At 62.4% G+C, this 362-nt stretch overlaps 1 protein-coding gene across 1 annotated transcript in view; it reads left to right on the plus strand.

The window, feature by feature from the left end:
• Window positions 1-362, plus strand: part of BCOR (BCL6 corepressor) — a 57083-nt gene that overhangs the window by 19909 nt on the left and 36812 nt on the right. The window contains 1 exon segment of the mRNA XM_035901900.1: window positions 5-361. Within this exon segment, the coding sequence (XP_035757793.1) occupies window positions 5-361 (357 nt within the window).

The following is a 362-nucleotide window of genomic DNA, read 5'->3' on the forward strand; positions in this document are numbered from 1 at the left end:
CCCTCCCGCCTCTCCAACGGGAAGCTTCCCAAAGGCAGCGATGCCGGAGAGGCGCCCCCGCCGGCCGCCCCCCACACAAGGAAAGCCGGCCACGACCGAAAAGACGGCAGGTCCCCCCCACTCCTGGAAAAGCAGACCCCGACCAAAGACGTCACCGACAAACCACTGGACTTGTCGGCGAAAGTTGTTGATGCGGAAACCTCCAGCAAGTCAGACCACGGTAAGAAGATGACGCCGACGGTGCTGGTGCACGGCAGGGCGGGAGGGGGGACGCACTTGCCCAGCAGCGACATCGTTCAGAAAGAAACCATTTCTCCTGGGAACGGCTGGCCCCTCTACACGCCTGAAATTATACACACCGC

This window comes from Egretta garzetta, unplaced genomic scaffold (genome assembly GCF_000687185.1).
Source record: "Egretta garzetta isolate BGI_Z169 unplaced genomic scaffold, ASM68718v1 scaffold70, whole genome shotgun sequence".
In the NCBI taxonomy this organism is placed as follows: domain Eukaryota; kingdom Metazoa; phylum Chordata; class Aves; order Pelecaniformes; family Ardeidae; genus Egretta; species Egretta garzetta.